The sequence below is a fragment of the Bos taurus genome, chromosome 28 (genome assembly GCF_002263795.3).
Source record: "Bos taurus isolate L1 Dominette 01449 registration number 42190680 breed Hereford chromosome 28, ARS-UCD2.0, whole genome shotgun sequence".
Lineage (NCBI taxonomy): Eukaryota > Metazoa > Chordata > Mammalia > Artiodactyla > Bovidae > Bos > Bos taurus.
In genome coordinates this window covers 29,341,304-29,359,701 of record NC_037355.1, presented here as the reverse complement: position 1 = coordinate 29,359,701, position 18,398 = coordinate 29,341,304, and the positions used below count along the sequence as shown (strand labels likewise).

Below are 18,398 nucleotides of genomic sequence, written 5' to 3'. Positions count from 1 at the left end.
TAAATTTGTTCACTTAAAAATAATTGTAGAAGAAATGCTATGTCAGACCCAGCCTGTTACTCTGCTTCTAATTCTGATACCAAAGGAAAATGTGAACCGTGTGGCTGTTCCCTAGGGTAGCCAGTTCATCCTAATTTGCTTAATATTAATAATTTCCCAGTTTTAGTGCTGCAAGTCTCATGTGTCAGGAGACTCCCTTGTTCCTGGCAAATCAGAATGACTGGTAACCCTAGTTCCCTGTTGTCCACTAAAAGTTATTTAGGCTTTATTCTCAGATATCCTATTTCCCTTTAGCCCTCTGTTATAGTTTTACCACAAGTAAAACTATGAAATAGGCTTTGAATACATCAAAAGTAGCTAAATATTGGCTGTATGGTTCAACCTAATACATCTTTCCAAATTTATTTTAGACTGACCTACTTAAAATGTTTTAGCCTGCTAATTTTCATAGGTGTGCTACTACTCTGAAAAGATATAGCTTTGATGAGCCTGGAACAAGTTCTCTACTGTTTTTTGTTTGTTTATGATAAAAATAAATGCATGTGTCCGAATGACTCTATTTCCAATTCATCCCACTGACTATGCCAACAGTTGCTTCCTATCCTGCTAAAGAAGAAAACCACAGGAAGTAGGTCAATAAATGTCTACTGCAAAAGACCTGTCTTTAAAAAAATTGAAATATAGTTATTGCACAATATCGTTAGTTTTTCAGGTGTACTATATAATGATTTGACACTTACATACATTATGAAGTGTTCACCATGGTGAGTCTAGTAGCCATCTGTCCCCATGTAAAGTTATTACAGTAATATTGACCACATTCCTTATGTTGTGTATTATTACAGTATATCTCTGTGACATATATTACATAACTGGTTGTGTGGACCTCTTAATCTCCTTCAGTTGTTTTCTCTCACCCACTCAATCACCGCTCCCTTCGGGCAACTACCCGTTTTTCTCTGTTTTTGTTTTGTTTTATTCTTTCTTTTTGATTCCACATATAAGTGAGATGATGTGGTATTTGTCTTTCTGTGTCTGGCTTATTTCACTTAGCATAATACTTTCTAGATCCATCCATGTTGTCACAAATGGCAAGATTTCTTTTTTATGGCTGAGTAATATTCAAAAGCAGAGACATTACTTTGCCAATAAAGGTCTGTCTAGTCAAGGCTATGGTTTTTCCTGTGGTCATGTATGGATGTGAGAGTTGGACTGTGAAGAAGGCTGAGCACCGAAGAATTGATGCTTTTGAACTGTGGTGTTGGAGAAGACTCTTGAGAGTCCCTTGGACTGCAAGGAGATCCAACCAGTCCATTCTGAAGGAGATCAGCCCTGGGATTTCTTTGGAAGGAATGATGCTAAAGTGGAAACTCCAGTACTTTGGCCACCTCATGTGAAGAGTTGACTCATTGGAAAAGACTCTGATGCTGGGAGAGATTGGGGGCAAGAGGAGAAGGGGACAACAGACGGTGAGATGGCTGGATGGCATCATTGACTCGATGGACGTGAGTCTGAGTGAACTCCGGGAGTTGGTGATGGACAGGGAGGCCTGGCGTGGTGCGATTCATGGGGTCACAAATAGTCGGACACGAGTGAGCGACTGAACTGAACTGAATATTCCATTGTATATGTGTGTGTGTATGTGTGTGTATATATACCCACACATACACACACACATATACATATGCCACATCTTCTTTGTCTTTTTATCTTTTTAAATAAAGGTATATATTTATTTTTGGCTTTGCTGGGTCTTCGTTGCTTCATGGGCTTTTCTCTAACTGCACTGTGTGGATACTAGGCTCCAGTTGAAGCGCACAAGCTTCTCATTGCACTGCTTGTTGCAGAGCGTGAGCTCTAGAGCGTGGGGGCTTCAGCAGCTGTGGCATGTGGGCACAGTAGTTGTGGCTCCCGGGCTCTGGAGCACAGGCCCAGTAGTTTTGGCACTTGGGCTTAGTTGCCCCGTGGCATGTGGAATCTTCTGTACCAGGGATGGAACCCATGTCTCCTGCTTTGTCAGATGGATTCTTTACTACTGAGCCACCAGGGAAGCCCTTTATTTATCTATTGATAGACACTTAGGTCACTTCCATATCTATTTTACATAATCCTGTGATGAATATTGAAGTGCATATTTCTTTTCCAGTTAGTGATATTGTTTTCTTCAGGTAAATATGCCAAAGTGAAAATGCTAGATCAGATGGCAGGTATATTTTTAATTTTCTGTGGAACCTCCCTAGCGTTTTCCATAATGGCTCACCAATTTATAATCCCATCAACAGTACATTGTTGTACTGTTGTACTGAGAAGAGACTTCCCTTTTCTCCACATCCTTGCCAGTGCTTATCATCTTTTGATGGCAGCCATTCTGACAGGGGGCTTCCCACATGGCTCACTGGTAAAGAATCTGCCTGCCAAGACAGAAGACACAGGTTCAATCCGTGGGTTGGGAAGATCCTCTGAGGAGGAAATGGCAACCCACTCTAGTTTCTTTGCCTGGACAATCCCGTGGATAGAGGACCCTGGTGAGCTACACTCCATGGGGTCACAAAATGCTGGACACGGCTGAGCACACGTGCATGCTTTCTTACAGGTGTGAGATGATGTTTCGTTGTGGTTTTGATTTGCATTCCCCTGATGGTGCTTGATATTGAACATCTTTTCACATACCTGTTGGTCATCTGTATGCCTTCTCTGGAAAAATGCCTATGAACAACTTCTGCCCAGTTTTAAATCCAGGTGTTTGGGTTTTTTTTAGGTTGTGTTGTATGAGTTCTTTGTACTTGTTGGATATTAACCCCGTTTTGAATATATAGTTTGCAAATGTTTTCTCCCATTTAGTAAGTGGCCTTTTCGTTTTGCTCATGGTTTCTTTTCCTGTGTAAAAACGTTTTAGATTGATATAGTCCAATTTATTTTTACTTTTGTTTCCCTTGCCTGAGGAGTCATATCCAATAAATACTGCTGCCAAAGAGTGGATTGCCTCTGTTTCTCTCTAGAAGTTTTATGGTTTCAGGTGTTACATTTAAGTCTTTTATCCATTTTGAGTTTAGTCTTGTGTACATTTTGAGAAAGTAGGCCAGCTGATTCTTTTGCTTGTCCAGTTTTCCCATCACCATTTATTGAGGAGGCTGTATTTTTCATTGTGTATTCTTCTTTCCTATGTTATAAATTAATTGACCATATGAGTGTTATTTCTTTACTCTCTATTCTGTTCCATTGATCTATGTGTGTTTTTGTGCCAGTACCATACTGTCTTTATTACCCTAGCTTTGTGCTGCTGCTGCTGCTGTTAAGTCGCTTCAGTCATGTCCGACTCTGTGCGACCCCATAGGCGGCAGCCACCAGGCTCCCCCATCCCTGGGATTCTCCAGGCAAGAACACTGGAGTGGGTTGCCATTTCCTTCTCCAGTGCATGAAAGTGAAAAGTGAAAGTGAAGTCGCTCAGTCGTGTCCGACCCTCAGCGACCTCATGGACTGCGGCCTACCAGGCTCCTCCGTCCATGGGATTTTCCAGGCAAGAGTACTGGAGTGGGGTGCCATTGCCTTCTCCGACTCTAGCTTTGTAGTATAGTTGAAATCAGGGAGCATGATATCTTCAGCTTTGTTCTTCTTTGTTGAGATTGTTTTGGTTATTCAGAGTCTTTTGTGGCTCCTTTTAGAGCCTTTAGAGCCTCCTTTTTCGCAAATTTTAGAATTATTTGTTTTAGTTCTGTGAAAAATGCCCTTGATATTTTGATAGGAATTGCACTGAATCTTTAGTGCCTGGAGAGTAGTATTTTAACAATATTAATTCTTTCAATCATAAGCATGGTATATTTTTACATTTGTTTGTGTCATCTTCAGTTTCTTTCCTTAGTATCTTGTACTTTTCAGAGTACAAGTCTTTTGCTACCGTACTTATATTTATTTCTAGATATTTTATTCTTTTTGATGCATTTTTAAATGGGAGTGTTTTCTTAATTCTTCTTTCTGATAATTCATTGTTAGTATGTAGAAATGCAGTGGATTTCTGATATTGATTTTATATCCTGAAAATTTATTGAATTCATTTATTAGTTCTAGTAGTTTTGGGAGGCATCTTTAGGATTTTCTATATACAATACCATGTCTGCAAACAGTGGCAGCTTTATTACTTCTTCCTTTCCAATTTGGATTCCTTTTTTTTTTCTTTTTGTTTTCTAAGTGCTGTGCCTAAGACTTCTAATACTATGTTGAATAAAAGTGGTAAGAGTGAGCATCCTTGTCTTGTTCTTGATCTCAGAGGAAATACTTTCAGCTTCTTACATTTGAGGATGATGTTGGCTTTGGATTTCTCATATATGGCCTATATGATGTTGAGATGCATTTCCTCTATACCCACTTTCTTGAGGGTTTTTAATCATAAATGGATGTTGAATTTTATCAAATGCTTTTTCTGCATCTAGTTTGCAAATATGATTTTTATTCTTCAGTTTGTTAATGTAGTATATTGCATTGATTGATTTGTGAATATAAAGCTCCAGGAGTTAGTGATAGAGAGGGAAGTCTGGCTTGCTGCAGTCCATGGGGTCACAAAGAGTTGGACACGACTGAGCAACTGAACTGAACTGAACCCATTCATATATCCCTGTATTAAATCCCAGTTGGTCATAGTGTACAGTTCTTTTAATGTATTGTTGAATTTAGTTTCCTGATATTTTGTTGAGGATTTTGAAATTTATATTCATCAGGGATATGATTTCTAAAACAACATAATGCTATCATATGAAGACAGGACTTTAAGTCTAATTTCTGATTATTGTTTTTGTCTTGTTTTCTTTTTTTTTTTTTTGGTTATGCTGCATATTCATTGCTGAGCAAGGGCTTTCTCTAGTTGTGGTGAGTGGGGGTGACTCTGTAGTTGTGGGCTTCTCATTGCAAAGTACAGGCTCTAGGTGTACGGGGTTCAGTAGCTGCAGCACACGGGCTCAATAGTTGTGGCTCATGGGCTTAATTGCTCCATGGCATGTGGGATCTTCCTGGACCAGGGATCAAATCCATGTCCCCTGCATTGGCAGGTGGGTTTTTATCCATTGTATCACCAGGGAAGTCCTTTGATATTGTTATAATCAGCAAAATCAAAGAGATTACTTTTAACGTTGTAGAAATTAAATGTGTTTTCCTTCATTTAATTGATTTTTTCCTTGTAAATGTTTTCTATGGCAAACCATACAACCATTAAAAATTGTGTTAACATATATTTACTGACATGTTCTTCATCTTTGAAATGAGAATGTAGATGAGGTTAGGGTTGACAAATACATGATGGCAGACTGTCATTCATCCACCTTCATCCATGGCAGATATTACTGATCAATCAAAATATTCTTTCCTTTTGAATCCAGATAAGGACGTCGAATCTTTGTCAACACAGTATTCTAAAACACCTCCACTGATATCAGAATTTAAGCACAAGTTAAATCCTGTTTGTCATCACTGGTCCAGATGATTTGTAAGGCTCTTTTCATTTACGTGAACCTGTGAACTAAAGCTAAGGCCACAGTCTGATTTCTGTTAAGCTTTTGTTATTGTTGTTTTTTTGCAAAATTTCATTTTTTTTATTTTCTTTTTTTTTAATATTTTATTTTGTTTTTTAACTTTACAATATTGTATTGGTTCTGCCATATATCAAAATGAATCCACCACAGGTATACATGTGTTCCCCATCCTGAACCTTCCTCCCTCCTCCCTCCCCACACCATCCCTCTGGGTCATCCCAGTGCCCCAGCCCCAAGCATCCATTATCATGCATCGAACCTGGACTGGTGACTCGTTTCATATATGATATTATACATGTTTCAGTGCCATTCTCCCAAATCATCCCACCCTCTCCCTCTCCCACAGAGTCCAAAAGACTGTTCTATACATCAGTGTCTCTTTTGCTGTCTCGTATACAGGGTTATCGTTACCATCTTTCTAAATTCCATATATATGCGTTAGTATACTGTATTGGTGTTTTTCTTTCTGGCTTACTTCACTCTGTATAATAGGCTCCAGTTTCATCCATCTCATTAGAACTGATTCAAATGTATTCTTTTTAATGGCTGAGTAATACTCCATTGTGTATATGTACCATAGCTTTCTTATCCATTCGACTGCTGATGGACATCTAGGTTGCTTCCATGTCCTGGCTATTGTAAACAGTGCTGCGATGAACATTGGGGTACACGTGTCTCTTTCCCTTCTGGTTTCCTCAGTGTGTATGCCCAGCAGTGGGATTGCTGGATCATAAGGCAATTCTATTTCCAGTTTTTTAAGGAATCTCCACACTGTTCTCCATAGTGGCTGTACTAGTTTGCATTCCCACCAACAGTGTAAGAGGGTTCCCTTTTCTCCACACCCTCTCCAGCATTTATTGCTTGTAGACTTTTGGATCGCAGCCATTCTGACTGGCGTGAAATGGTATCTCATAGTGGTTTTGATTTGCATTTCTCTGATAATGAGTGATGTTGAGCATCTTTTCATGTGTTTGTTAGCCATCTGTATGTCTTCTTTGGAGAAATGTCTATTTAGTTCTTTGGCCCATTTTTTGATTGGGTCTTTTATTTTTCTGGAATTGAGCTGTAGGAGTTGCTTGTATATTTTTGAGATTAGTTGTTTGTCAGTTGCTTCATTTGCTATTATTGCAAAGTTACATTTTGTCCTAAAAAGCAACATGGAGAAATTGACTCTTTGGTTGAATATACATTATTAGAGTATTTGCTGATCAAACTACTATCTTTACTGTTAATTAACACTGTTAATATATATTATCTCAGTGATCATGGTATTATTAAACCCACTTATAAATAAATAAGCAGAGACCCAAGATGTCTATATAACTGGCTCAAATCAAGTAGCATAGCTAGTTCCTAAAGTTAGGTCTTTGCTCTGCTCAGTCAGAGCTCCAGACCTTATGGTACATTACTCTGTAACACTAACAGCTATCTGTTTTTATTCCTTTAGACTGATGACGAAGGTCAGTTTTCATTTCATGGTGTGGCTTATGTTAATATGGTGCCATTGCTGTATCCAGGTGTAAAGAAGATTCGGGGAGCTTTTCATGTTTACCCTTACCTAGATAGTACAGTCTATGAAAAGGTAAGAAAAATTAGTATAAAAGTTATCATCCTAATTTATTCTTATATATGTGTTTACTTATATCTTTAGCACACACATCTTTGCAGTTGATATTTGAAAACAAATGATACACTGGGATGTTAAATATAGAGCCTTGAAGTCTTTTGCCCTTGAATCTTAAAAACTTTAGGATAACAAAAAGCCCCAAACTGGAAACAACCCAAATTTCTATCAACAGGTATTCAGAAAAACAAATTATGTGGTATAACCATACAATGGAATACTATTTGGCAATAAAAAGGAATGAACTATTAAACATGCAACGTGGATGAATCTCAAATGTATTATGATAAATGAAAGAAACCAGACAAAAGAGAGTGCATACTGTATGATGCCAATGAAATACAGTTATCAGAAAGTAGAAAGCAAATCAGTGGTTGCTTGGGAACAGGGATAGAGGGAAGAATGGATTACAAAAGAAATATGAGAAAAAATTTAGAGATGATGAGAATATTGGTTATTCTGACTGATGAAATCATATACTTTAAATATGTAGTTTATATTGAAAAGCAGAGACATTACTTTGCCAACAAAGGTCCATTTAGTCCAGGCTATGGTTTTTCCAGTGGTCATGTATGGATATGAGAGTTGGACTATAAAGAAAGCTTAGTGCCGAAGAACTGATGCTTTTGAACTGTGGTGTTGGAGAAGACCCTTGAGAGTCCCTGGCACTGCAAGGAGATTCAGCCAGTCCGTCCTAAAGGAGATCAGTCCTGGGTGTTCATTGGAAGGACTGATGCTGAAGCTGAAACTCCAGTATTTTGGCCACCGGATGGGAAGAGCTAACTCATCTGAAAAGACCCTAATGCTGGGAAAGATTGAGGGCAGAAGGGGACAACAGAGGATGAGATGGTTAGATGGCATCACCGACTGAATGGACATGGGTTTGGGTGAACTCTGGGAGTTGTTGATGGACAGGGAGGCCTGACATGCTACAATCCATGAGGTCTCAAAGAGTTGGACACGACTAAGCGACTGAACTGAACTGATACAGGCATGAGTGCGTGTGTAGTCACTCAGTCAGATCTGACTCTTTGGTACCCTTTGGACTGTAGCTCACCAGGCTTCTCAGTTCATGGGCTTCTCCAGGCAAGAATACTGGAATGGTTTGCCTTGTCCTGCTCCAGGGGATCTTCCAAACCCAGGAATCGAACCACGTCTCCTGTGTCTCTTGCATTGGCAGGCAGATTCTTTACCCACTGAGCCACTGGGGAAGCCTCATATCAATCAGAATATTCTTTCCTTTTGAACCCATCCTTTTGAGTCCAGATAAGGACGTAGAATCTTTGTCAACACAGTATTCTAAAACATCTCCACTAAAATCAGAATTTAAGCATAAGTTCAGAGAAGGCAATGGCACCCCACTCCAGTACTCCTGCCTGGAAAATCCCATGGATGGAGGAGCCTGGTGGGCTGCAGTCCATGGGGTCACTGAGGGTCGGACACGACTGAGGGACTTCACTTTCACTTTTCACTTTCATGCATTGGAGAAGGAAATGGCAACCCACTCCAGTGTTCTGGCCTGGAGAATCCCAGGGACGGGGGAGCCTGGTGGGCTGCCGTCTATGGGGTCACACAGAGTCGGACACGACTGAAGTGACTTAGCAGCAGCAGCAGCATAAGTTAAATCCTGTTTGTCATCACTGGTCCAGATGATTTTATAGGCATACCTTATTTTATGGTACTTTGCTTTATCATTCTTCACAGATGTTGTATTTTCTTTTTACAAATTGAAGGTTGGTAGTAACCCTGAGATGAGCAAGTCTGTGGGTGATATTTTTCAGCCGCATTTGCTCACTTTGTGTCTCTCTCTCACGTTTTGTTAATTCTCACAGTATTTCAAACATTATTGTTTTATTTGTTATAGTGATCTGTGTTGTTCCTAATCTAATCATTTTGGCCTTTTTTTAAGTGAAGAAGTATTTTTAAATTAAGATCTGTACATTGGTTTTTGAGACATTGCTATTTTACACTTAATAGATTACAGTATAGTGTAAACATAGCTTTTATTTGCATTGAGAAACCAAAAAATCCATGTCTTGCTTTACTGCAATATTTGCTTTATTGATGTAGTCTGGAACCAACCTGCAGTATCTCTAAAGTAAGCCTATATTTCAATTTACCTCAATAAAGTTGGATACAAAATCTTTAGAATAATGCAAGAAGTCTATTGTGTTCAGTATGCGAAAATTTAAATCCATATACTGATTAATGAGCTATAATATGGTTCTTGCAATTTTCAGATGTTAAAATTAAAATTATTTATTTAAGAGAAAAATCAGTTTTATCATGTTGCTTCTTAGGAGAAAGTGCACCTTTATAAAAATCAATAATAATAAAAACACATTACTATTTCATCATCATTAGGACAGCTATTACTCAATAATAGAGTCATGAAAGACCCATCATCTCTATTTGAAAACCAAATGAGTAATAAACTCTGTATAAGTATCCTTTGAATCAGAAGTCAGGTTTATAGGGATGTGTCTGAAATAAATAATAGGATCAAAGCCCTTATATTCATGAAAACTTTTGGGGATCAATAATAGCAAAACTAAACTTAAGATTAAATGTCTAATAATACAGGATGGATTAATAGATTTTTGTAAATAAAAATGGTGGGACTTGCACCCATTAAAAAGGTAAGCATCATGGCTTCCCTGGTGGTCCAGTGGTTAAAGAATCCACCTTGCAACACGGAACATGGGTTCAATCCTTGGTTCGGGAAGGTCTCGTATACTGCAGGGAAACTAAGTCTGTGCATCACAACTGCTGAAGCCTACTTGCCTAGAGCCTGGGCTCTGCAACAAGAGAAGCCACCATAATGCAAAGCTTGGCCCCTCAACTAGAGAGCAGCCCCCATGCTCCACAATTAGATAAAGCCCAGTACAAAAGTGAAGACCCAGTGCAGCAAGAAAAAAAAGTAATGAAGTATATATACTTAGGAAATAAAAATTTTTAAAAAGATAAACATTAATGCTTTGTAGATAATTAAATGCAAAAAAGAAAGCAAAAATTTTGCATATAGCATGCTGCTGCTGCTGCTGCTAAGTCGCTTCAGTCATGTCCGACTCTGTGCAACCCCATAGGCTCCCCGTCCCTGGGATTCTCCAGGCAAGAGTACTGGAGTGGGGTGCCACTGCCTTCTCCGATAAAAGATTTAGATTGCCAAAAAATAAAAATCTTCTATACATAGAAGAAACCATCACAAACCAAATTACAGTGTACCTAAAAAATCAGGGAAAATGTTTGAGTATGTATCAGAACGATGACTATTATTCCTAAAATATAAACTACTTTATCCTACCAGTCGTTTCAAGGTGTTTTGGGTGAATCTGAGGGAAACAGAATATCATAATCAAAAGGTTATAGGCTTTGATGTCAGGCAGTTTCTAGATTGAATTCTGGAACTTCCAGACTAGCTGCTATTTACTGACTCTGGGCAAGTAACTAAATTTCTCTCAACTTTATGCATTAGTAAAATGGAGACAGTACTTATTTCCTATCATTGTTTTACATATTAAAAGAGATAAAATATGTAAAGCACTAGAGATACAGTTGACACACAGACATTTTTATTTATTACTTTTATTATATGCATGTGAAGAAGATTATTCAAATTATTCTTAGGAAAAACTTAAAAAACTTGAACAGATACATGTGATAGTCTGTTAAATGAAAAAGGATGTAAAACTACATCCACTGTGATCACAACTTTTTATAAATACATAATCATAATTTTTTAAATATATGAAAAATACTTGAATCACTTCTGGCTATGTCTGAGTGACAAGGCAGTCAAAGTATTTTCTCCCCCTAGAAGCAACTATAAAGCTCAACCCATTGACAAAATGCCATTTCAGCACTCTGGAAATTGACCAAAGATATCAACAAACTGAGAAGTATTAATGCATGAAAAACTGTGGAGTTTGAGGCATTCTTGCCAACATCTGCTTCTAAACCACCTCCTCCTCCCTTTACTCTGAAAGTGAAAGTCACTCAGTTGTGTCTGACTCTTTACGACCCCATGGACTGTAGCATGCCTGGCTTCCCTGTCCTTTACTCTCTCCTGGAATTTGCTCAAACTCATGTCCATTGAGTCAGTGATGCCATCCAACCATCTCACCCTCTGTCATCCCCTTCTCTTTTTGCCTTCAATCTTTCCCAGAATCAGGGTCTTTTCCAATGAATCAGCTCTTCACATCAGGTGGCCAATGTATTGGAGCTTCATCTTCAGCATCAGTCCTTCCAATGAATATTCAGGGTTGATTTCCTTTAGGATTGACTTGTTTAATCTCCTTACTGTCCATGGGACTTTCAAACGTCTTCTCTAGCACCACATTTTGAAAGCATTACATAGATATAACTTATATACGATAATAGTAGCATAAAGGATGGAGAATAGAATGGAGCTGTAGTACAGTAAAGTTTCTGTTTTTACAAGAATTAAGTTAGGCTCAATGTGCAATAGATTGTGATTAGTTCAGATGCATACTGTGATCTCTAAAGCAACCACTAAAAAAAGTATGTGTGTAGGTACCATACACATGGAAAGATCCCCTAGAGGAGGGCATGGCAACCCACTCCAGTATTCTTGCCTGGAGAATCCCATGGACAGAGAGGAGCCTGGCGGGCTACAGTCAGTAGGGTCGTAAAGAGTTGGACATGACTGAGCGACTTAGTACTCACTCACTCACCATACACATGCATAAAAGTATATATATATATATATGTATTTAATATTAAAAGAAGGCACTTAAAGGAGGAACAGAGGAGCAAAAAAGACAAGATATATAGAACACAAATAGAAAAATGTCAAATATAAATGTAAATATTTTAATAACACATGTGAGTAGTCTAAATACACCAATGAAAAGAAAGAGGTTATGAGACTGGATTTTTAAAAAATGTTGGGATTTGAGAAATCAAATATATGATACCACTTATGTGTGGAATCTAAAAAATAATACAAATGAATTCATATACAAAACATAAACCTACTCAGATTTAGAAAATAAACTTGTGTTTACCAAAGGGGAAAGAAAGTGAGGGGAGGGATAAATTAGGAGTATGAAATTAACAAACTACTGTACATAAAATAGATAAGCAACAAGGACTTACTTCAGAACACAAGGAATTGTTTTCAATAACTTGTAGTAACCTATAATGTAAGATAATCTGAAAGATATGTGTAACTGAGTCACTTTTCTGTATACCTGAAACTGAAAACTGTAAATCAACTATATTTCAATAGAAAATCAAGATTCAATGATATGCTACCTACAACAAATACGTTTTGATTCAAAGACACATAAGTTGAAGTAAAAGGATGGAAAAGATAAACTCTGCAAATAGAAACAGAGCTAAGTGGCTATATTTATATCAGATAAAATAGACTTCAAGATGAATAATATTATTACAGATATAGTGTGGCATGTCAATTAATCAGGAAGATGAGATTTATAAATTATAGATTATTATATATAATACATGTGTAAATAATAAATGTATATACATATATACTAACAGCAGAACCTCATTATGCATGAAGCCAAACTCAACAGAATTGAAAGAGGTAATAGGCAGTTTGGCAGTTAACATTTAGAAATTTCAATATTCTACTCTTAATACTTGGTAGAACAACTATTTAGAAAATTTTTGTTAAACGTAATTAATTTATGTTTAATAATTGTTTATAATTAATAATTTAATAAACAAAATTACTTTAATATAGAAAATCTGCATTAAATATAACCATAATCTATATTAAACTTACCATATGTGTGTATGTGTGTGTGCTCAGTCATGTCTTTGCACCCCTATGGACTGTAGCCCACCAGTCTCCTTTGTCCATGGGATTTTCCTAGCAAGAATACTGGAGTGGGTTTCCATTTCCTCTTCCAGGGGATCTTCCCAACCCAGGGATTGAACCCATATCTCCTGTACTGCAGGCGGATTCTTTACTGCTGAGCCACCTGGGATTCTCCAAATTTACCATGTGAAGTGAAGTGAAAGTCACTCAGTCATGTTCTGTCTTTTTGCAACCCCATGATCTGTCCATGGAATTCTCTAAACAAGAATACTGGAGTGGGTAACCATTCCCTTCTCCTAGGGATCTTTCCAAACTTACCATACAACCCAGCAAATCATTCCTAGGAACCTACCAAGAGAACTGAAAACTCGCTTTTACATAAAGACATGTATATGGATGTTGATAGCATTATTCATAATAGCTAAAAAGTCACAGCAGTCCAAATGCCCACAACTAGTGAATCAATAAGCAAATTATGGCACATCTATACTAGGGAATCAGTTCAGTTCAGTCGCTCAGTCGTGTCCGACTCTTTGAGACCCCATGGATTGCAGCACGACAGGCCTCCCTGTCCATCAACAACTCCCGGAGCCTACCCAAACTCATGTCCATTGAGTCGGTGATGCCATCCAACCATCTCATCCTCTGTCGTCCCCTTCTCCTGCCCTTGATCTTTCCCAGCATCAGGTTCTTTTCCAGTGAGTCAGCTCTTTGCATCAGGTGGCCAAAGTATTGTTGTTTCAGCTTCAGCATCAGTCCTTCCAACGAACACCCAGGACTGATCTCCCTTAGGATGGACTGGTTGGATCCCTTTGCAGTCCAAGGGACTCTCACGAGTCTTCTCTAACACAACAGTTCAAAAGCATCAATTCTTCGGCACTCAGCTTTCTGTGTAGTCCAACTCTCAACATCCATACATGACTGCTGGAAAAACCATAGCCTTGACTAGATGGACCTTTGTTGACAAAGTAATGTCTCTGCTTTTTAACATGCTGTCTAGGTTGGTCATAACTTTCCTTCCAAGGAATACTAGGGAATACTATTTAACAATAAAAAGGAGTGAACTACAATTAATGTAATATGCCAAAATCATTGAATTTTATTTTTCCAGAGCAAAACTGGAAGAATTCATTTCCTTGTCTCTTTTGGACTTGCTGCTGAAACAGAACCTTATTTCGCCTTTATTGATCGTCTGCTCCATTCTGAAGCTTGCTTAGATGTTGCCCAGTGAATTCCATTTTTAATATTCATGGGCTAGCAGTCTTTAGTACCATCCCCCTAGCCTAAACAGAAAAGATCCAAAATTGTAAATGCTTCATTCTGTTTCAACCAAGCAGAAAAACAGATTCTCATAGGAAGATGCTGTTTAGACCTGGAAAGCAGATTTTTTTCTCCCCCAAATCATGGAATTTTGACTGTACTTTAAATGGGTAAATTGTATGGACAACAGAACAACAAAGCTGTTTTTAAAAAGGAATGAACTACTGATACATGCTGTAACATGGATAAGCCTCAAAAACATTATGCTGAGTGAAAGGAGACATAAATGACTGCATGTTGTGTAATACCTCTTACATGAAATGTTCTCTTCCAGATGTTAACATTTGGAAAAATCTGCATCTTAGAATATATGAAATACAGCAATTATGGTAGAGGTGGCAGGGTTGTGAATAGTATTTAGTATTCATAATTTCTCTTTAATATTGCCATACTATTTTTTAGCAGGTTTATTAAGGTATAGCTGACATATAAATTGCATATATCTAAAGCGTACAATGTAAAACTTCTAATGTAGGTTTGCATATGTGAAACTATTACCACAATCATGAACTGAAAATATCCATTATCCTCATCTGTTACCCTTCTCTCCCTCCTCTGTCCGCTCCTCCCCGCTTTTTGGGGGGAGGGCAGTCTTATTTCTTTCATTTATCATAAATTACATTTAGATTCATCCTTGTTGTTTAATTATAAAGATTATTTTTAGATTCTTTTCTAGTTATTTATCTATAGTTTGAATTTCCCCTTGCATAGTTTTACTTTAAACTTGTACTATTCTTCCAACTATAAGTGATAAGCCAGTAGTTTTTAGATAGATAATATTTCTTGTACAGAAATAAATTCTATCGCTTAAAGTTAATCTGAAACTATGTGTCAAAGTTTAAACACTTTGTGGTACCAAGTTATGAGAAACCAAAACAAGTGAGTTTGAAATTTCTCTTAAATTTCAAACCCTAGTTTAAAAACTAGGATAGGCAGCTAATTTTCTATGAATGGTTTTATCAGTTCAACCTGTATGGCAAGGCAATTAAGCTTTTTTGCTTCTATTTATCTCTGATTGTACTATACTAAAATTATTTGGAAAACTAAATGATGTTAAAGAATAATGTGCTCAGAAGTTCCTCCACCCTTATACATAGTGAAATCAGCAAGAGAAAAACAATATACTGTACTAATGTATATATATGGAATCTAGAAAAATAATATTGATGAACAGCAGGGAAGGAAAAGAGACACAGATGTAGAGAATGGTCTTGTGAACACAGGGGAGGGAGGGAGTGGGAGAAATGGGGACAGTAGCCTACGGGGTCGCACAGAGTCAGACACGACGGAAGTGACTTGGCAGCAGCAGCAGCAGCAGCAGCAGCATATACACGCCATCCGGTGTAGGAGGGATAGCTGGTGAAAAGTTGCTGTGTAGGACAGGGAGCCTAGTCTGGTGCTCGTGATGACCTGGAGGGGTGGGATGGGGGAAGGAAGGAGACTAAGGAGGGAAAGGGCATGTATATAATTATGGCTAATTTGTGTTGTTATATGGCAGAAACCAACACAACATTGTAAAATTTTTAAAAACTCAATAAGAACAATATAAAGTTGTTTTTTTTTTAAGTTTGTTTCATTTGCCTGTGAGTAATTACATTTTTTGTTTGTTTCTTTTCAGACCAAGTGTTTATTTAGCTTGTTCCGGGATACTGGCCATAATTTGATTCAGAATAATAAAGTAGGCGGAATTAATTCTCCAGTGTCTAAACCAGTTGTTTCTAAGAACCTGAAAGAGGATAAAACAGTCAAAGAAAAGGATATGGAAGGAAAGCCTAGGCCTGGGGATGTGGTAGGTTGTCGAGAAGTTGATGATTTTGCTGGTTTTGTTACTTTCCAGAGGCTTGCATTGATTTCTGTTTTGATGAATTGCTTCATTTTAATTGACATTTTGATGCAACATAATGGTCCTTGCTCCTGCTGTTGTGGAGACCATGTAAGAATTGAGTTTTTGATGTGTGCTTATTTTGTTTCAGCAAGCACCTAGTATAAAATCTCAGAGCTCAGATACTCCTTTGGAAATGGAACCCTCCCTTTGCAACAATCCAGAAGGACAGGTAACTGCATGAAGAGTTAGAAAATTAAGTTTGAATCCATCAGTCCTTTACTAAGCAGATTGTATCATATAGTGGAAAATGCTCAGGAAAATTCATTTTCTGAGTAACCATCCCATATTTGCCATGACTAGCTTATGACCTTGAGTAAGGTCATGTCTTTGTCTTGTTGAGACTCTAAAATGAGTGGATAACAGATTAATTTCAAGGTCCTTCCTAGCATTAAAAAATTATGTCTCGTTAATTATGCTTATTAAGCCCTATTAGGGATGTAGAGATACATCATGTACAGCATTTATTCATATGCTCTCAACACTCTGGTGGGCAAAACAGATTGGTATGTAACTAAGTGTGAGACAGACCCTTGATGACCGCTGTAGCAGAGGCACAAATGAAAGCGCTGTGTGGGCTCAGGAGTCAGAGGAGGCAGCCTCAGAAGTCTTCAGGAAGGGGTGGCATCCAAGCCAAGTAGTGAAAGATAAAGAGAACCCTCTGCCAAATGGAGACGGAAGGAGAAGAATTTCAGGATCAGAGAATAACTTGAGTCAAGACACAAAGAAGGTAGCAGAACTCAGGGTATGTCAATTAATTCAGTGTATGATATAGAGAAATGACAACCCACTCCAATATTCTTGCCTGGAGAATCCCATGAACAGAGGAGCCTAGCAGGCTACGGTCCATGGGGTTGCAAGAGTCGGATACGACTTGGCGACTACACCCCCACCACCACCATGATACAGAGAAATGAAAAGAAAGTAATGGCTCTAGAAGGAGGTGATAAAGAAGAGAGAGATTGAGTTGGGGTTTAGAAATGCTTTGAAAGGCTTGCTGAAAAGTGTGGGTTTCATTCTGTGGATGATGAGGGACTGTTAAGCCTTATCTCAGAAATGCACATTTAAGTTTTTAAGTCATGTAGAAATAATACCTCATGAGTGTGTCAGGGCAATACTCTTGCCAGGATATAGAAAAAAGAGACTGAAGTTGTGGTAGGGGATTCAGACGTCGGTGTATAGGTTTTTCCTATAGTACAGGTGAGTGTCAATGACAGTTTAATCTAGGGACAGGGTTGTAGTAAAGAAAGTAAAAAACTCGCAGAGGCAAGGTATGAAATTTGAAAGCTTTGGGTGTTGAGGAATAAAAGTTAAAGCTAACTTGGGTTTCAAGCCTCACTTTCTGGAAAGATGACAGAATCATTAGAGAAAAATAAAGATAGTGGTTATTATAGGGGAATGATAAATTCAGTTTTGGACCTGATATATTTAGGATGCTGGCAAAAATCTAGGTAGAAATGTCCTAGGTTGAAGTTGATAGATGGTACTTAGAAGGGTGTGGGTGGGAATGTCAGAAGGTTATGATATTATTTCTGCAAGACTCCTGAAAGATGTTTGCTAGAAGATAGAATGACACTCACTTAAAAGAATTTTAAGAATGATATTGAACAAATTAAACAAGACTTCAGCTGGGGTAGATGTTTTCAAGAGTAAAATTGAAAACCTTTTTCTGCAAGAGATAACCACTGCCACTATTTTTTAAAAATATTTATTTATTTATTTACTTATGGCTGCCCTAGGTGTTCGTGGCTGTGCTTGGGGCTTTCTCTAGTTATGGCAAGCTGGGGTTTCTCTTCGTTGTGGTGTGCAGGCTTCTCCTTGCAGAGGCTTCTCTTGTTGTGTAGGAAGGGCTCTAGGCACACTGGCTCCAGTCATTGCAGTACTCAGGCTCAGTAATTACGGTGCATGGGCTTAGTTGCCCTTCTGCATATGGGATCATTCCAGACCTGGGGTCAAACCTATGCCCACTGCATTGGCAGTCGGATCCTTAACCACTGGACCACCAGGGAAGCCCCCCCCCATTACTATCTTTCTTTCCAGTTATTTTTCTATCTAAAAAATATTTTAAGTCGTAATCACACTTGCTTGCTTGCTTGCTAAGTCACTTCAGTCGTGTCCTACTTTGCGTGACCCCAGAGATGGCAGCCCACCAGGCTCCCCCGTCCCTGGGATTCTCCAGGCAAGAACACTGGAGTGGGTTGCCATTTCCTTCTCCAATGCAGGAAAGTGAAAAGTGAAAGTGAA

At 38.2% G+C, this 18,398-nt stretch overlaps 1 protein-coding gene across 4 annotated transcripts in view; it reads left to right on the top strand.

Moving 5' to 3' along the window:
* Window positions 1-18,398, top strand: part of CFAP70 (cilia and flagella associated protein 70) — an 83,291-nt gene that overhangs the window by 23,552 nt on the left and 41,341 nt on the right. For all 4 annotated transcript variants that reach the window (XM_024986691.2, XM_059882539.1, XM_024986692.2 and 1 more), the window contains 3 exons: window positions 6,967-7,101; window positions 15,891-16,061; window positions 16,246-16,326. In XM_024986691.2, the coding sequence (XP_024842459.1) occupies window positions 6,967-7,101; window positions 15,891-16,061; window positions 16,246-16,326 (387 nt within the window). The remainder of the gene's footprint in view (window positions 1-6,966; window positions 7,102-15,890; window positions 16,062-16,245; window positions 16,327-18,398) is intronic.